Source organism: Plectropomus leopardus, unplaced genomic scaffold, assembly GCF_008729295.1.
Source record: "Plectropomus leopardus isolate mb unplaced genomic scaffold, YSFRI_Pleo_2.0 unplaced_scaffold18769, whole genome shotgun sequence".
In the NCBI taxonomy this organism is placed as follows: domain Eukaryota; kingdom Metazoa; phylum Chordata; class Actinopteri; order Perciformes; family Serranidae; genus Plectropomus; species Plectropomus leopardus.
The window spans coordinates 1-2606 of record NW_024620240.1 but is presented as its reverse complement, the minus strand read 5'-3'; the positions used below and the strand labels follow the sequence as shown (position 1 = coordinate 2606).

At 37.7% G+C, this 2606-nt stretch overlaps 1 protein-coding gene across 1 annotated transcript; it reads left to right on the top strand.

Annotated features, from left to right (window-relative positions):
• Window positions 1–179: 179 nt before the first annotated feature.
• On the top strand, window positions 180–1670 carry LOC121965143 (desumoylating isopeptidase 1-like; the record flags this gene model as incomplete). Its single annotated transcript, XM_042515304.1, has 3 exons — window positions 180–251; window positions 382–491; window positions 1544–1670. Coding segments are annotated over 3 exons (309 nt in total), but the record flags the coding sequence as incomplete, so codon positions are not given.
• Between the last annotated feature and the right edge of the window lie 936 nt (window positions 1671–2606).

Sequence of the window (2606 nt, the reverse complement as noted above, 5' to 3'; positions counted from 1 at the left end):
ACCCCTTTTGGACATGAAATACTTATGTTGTTTACCAGATGTGCTTCTTTCTATATTTTTATTTTATATAGTCTTCATTTTATTTTGCCTGTCTGAAATAAAATCTAAATCTTAAGATCACATGACCCGTGGTTACTTTGATTTGCTTGTTTTTTTGCAATAACGTGTTTTGGTACTTTAGGCACACTGCTATTGTTATCCATGGAAAGGAGTTCTTCTTTATGGGAGAAGGCATCAGCAACTGTCCACCTGTAAGAATCAGCTTCAGGTCCTTAAGTCTTAAAATGTCTTGATGTAATATGAACACAAATAATGGATCAAGAAGTGTTTGTCAAGTGTTTGGAACAAGGCATACTGATGTGTTTGTGTGTTGTGTCCCAGGGTGGCACCCCCTTGGGTCAGCCTGACTCCATAGTGGACCTAGGCTCCACGGAGGTGCCTGAAGACATATTTATGGAATACCTGATTTCACTGGCAGAATCAACTTACAGGTAAAGCCTCAGACTCATCACATAGATTTAAGCCTCAGTGGGACCACCCGGAGGCCACGATGGGAAGTACACACTTTGCTACTGAAGACACTGATTAGTGATAAAAATAAAAATAAATAATGGCTAACAACGCGTGGTTTGGTAGGCTACAGATTTTTACTTTTATACTCAGAGAGTCTTTCAATACATTATGAGGAATCCTCGTCATTCTCCAAATTATTTCACCAGGAATTCAATACATGTTTCCCATGGTCATGGAAAACAAGGAAAAGTCACATTATTTCATGATCTAATTTTCCTGCCCTGGAAAAGACCTGAAATTATTTAAAAAAAAATGAAAATTTTGGAAAAGTTATAGAAATCTGTGGTATGTCATGACCTTAACGGTTATAGTAATCTTTTAGGGATAAATATCCACAAAATGTTACACAATAATGGATTTATTTTTTTTTCTATGTATGCCTTTGACATAATGTCTAATGTGCACACTTAGAGCTGCACAATATATCGTTTCAGCATCAGCACATTGCATTGTGCAGTTGTCACACTGCAGAACATGTGATGTCAAGGAAGGCAAATTAATTGAAACAACTTATTTTCTGAAAAAGAAAGTCTCACAGTTCTCATTTTCCATGACTAAAATCATCCAAGCCCTCTTTTTTAAGATGTGTATGTGTGTGTGGGATGAGGTGTTGCAGCATTTATACTGGGAAGGTTGACTCTCGCATGTGTGTGTGTGAAAAAAACAACAACCCAAAAACTAACTAACTTCTCAAAAATATAACTATGTTATCTCTGGGAATTTACCCTTATTTGCAAGCAGGAAGATTGGAAAAAAAAGTACATTATCTTGAAGCCTCTGTACTTTTCCTTCAGTGCATTTAAAACCTCATACTTCTCAGCTCTTCCTGTTATCTCTCTGTCAAAATGTCTTTATCTTGTCTTTTCCTGCGACTCACCCGTCCCTCTCCACCCTGTCCGGCCTCTCTGTCTCACCACTGAATTCACATCTCTGTCTCTTTCTCTCTCCTCTTCGGTCTCTTGGTGCACAGAGGTGACAAGTACAACTTGTTTGAGCACAACTGCAACAATTTCAGCAACGAGGTGGCTCAGTTCCTCACGGGCAAAAAGATCCCATCGTACATTACAGACCTTCCATCTGATGTGCTGTCCACGTGAGTTGACAACTGTCACAAAGCTGTCCTTATATCACCAGTGCTCGTCTTACTATCCTCTCTGTCTATATTCTCTCTATATTTGTAGTGCTCTGTTCGCTGCTTAATGGGGTGTCTCAATAAGAGAAATCCTAAGTCTGTTATGTATATTTACTACCTTAAAAGATTAATATCAATATGATTTCTGAAGCCAGTGACTGGGCCAGACCTGGATTTTTTTCAGGTTGTTTCAAAAGCATTGTTCATACTGTATGCTGTCACGTGTTCCACTTGGAGTCCGTTGTCAGAGCGTAGCTAGTGGAATCATCCAAACACCTTAAAACAGAAAACAGCTCTTGAGCACTCATCATCAGGGAGGGGAAAGAGGAAAGCTTCCTGGGGCTTGGGGGGTTGGTCAGCAATAATTATGTTGATCCTTGAACACAAGGAATGATTAACACATTTTATTTTAAACCAAAATATTCACCAGTACTTATTAAAACAACAAAAATAAGCATTGTGTTTATTGTGGCTTTAGTAATACGTAGCCTGTTTCATAATGAAAACCTCCTCTTATGAAAATGGTAATGAGTAATGTTTTTGTATGCGGTTTTAGCAAAAAGAAACCCAACAAAAAACCCTCATTCACATAATCTGAGAAATGTGCCAGTCTAAACCATTACAGAGAGAGCACATGCATATGTTGAATTAAGTATCCTTAAGCAGATTTGGATAGGGCCTGTTCACTGGACCTTTTCAGGGGCCCAGTAATTTCCGTGGTCAAACATGAGCAACATTAAGTGAAAGAAGGAAAAAATACAGATTCAGCAGTTAGTAGGAATTGTTAACGACAGTGGCTATGTTAACTATTATTCCAAATATAAAAAAAAAAAATCTGAATTTAATGTAGGTCATGTAAACAGTATATTCTGTTTAGATAAAATATAGATAGAATATACAT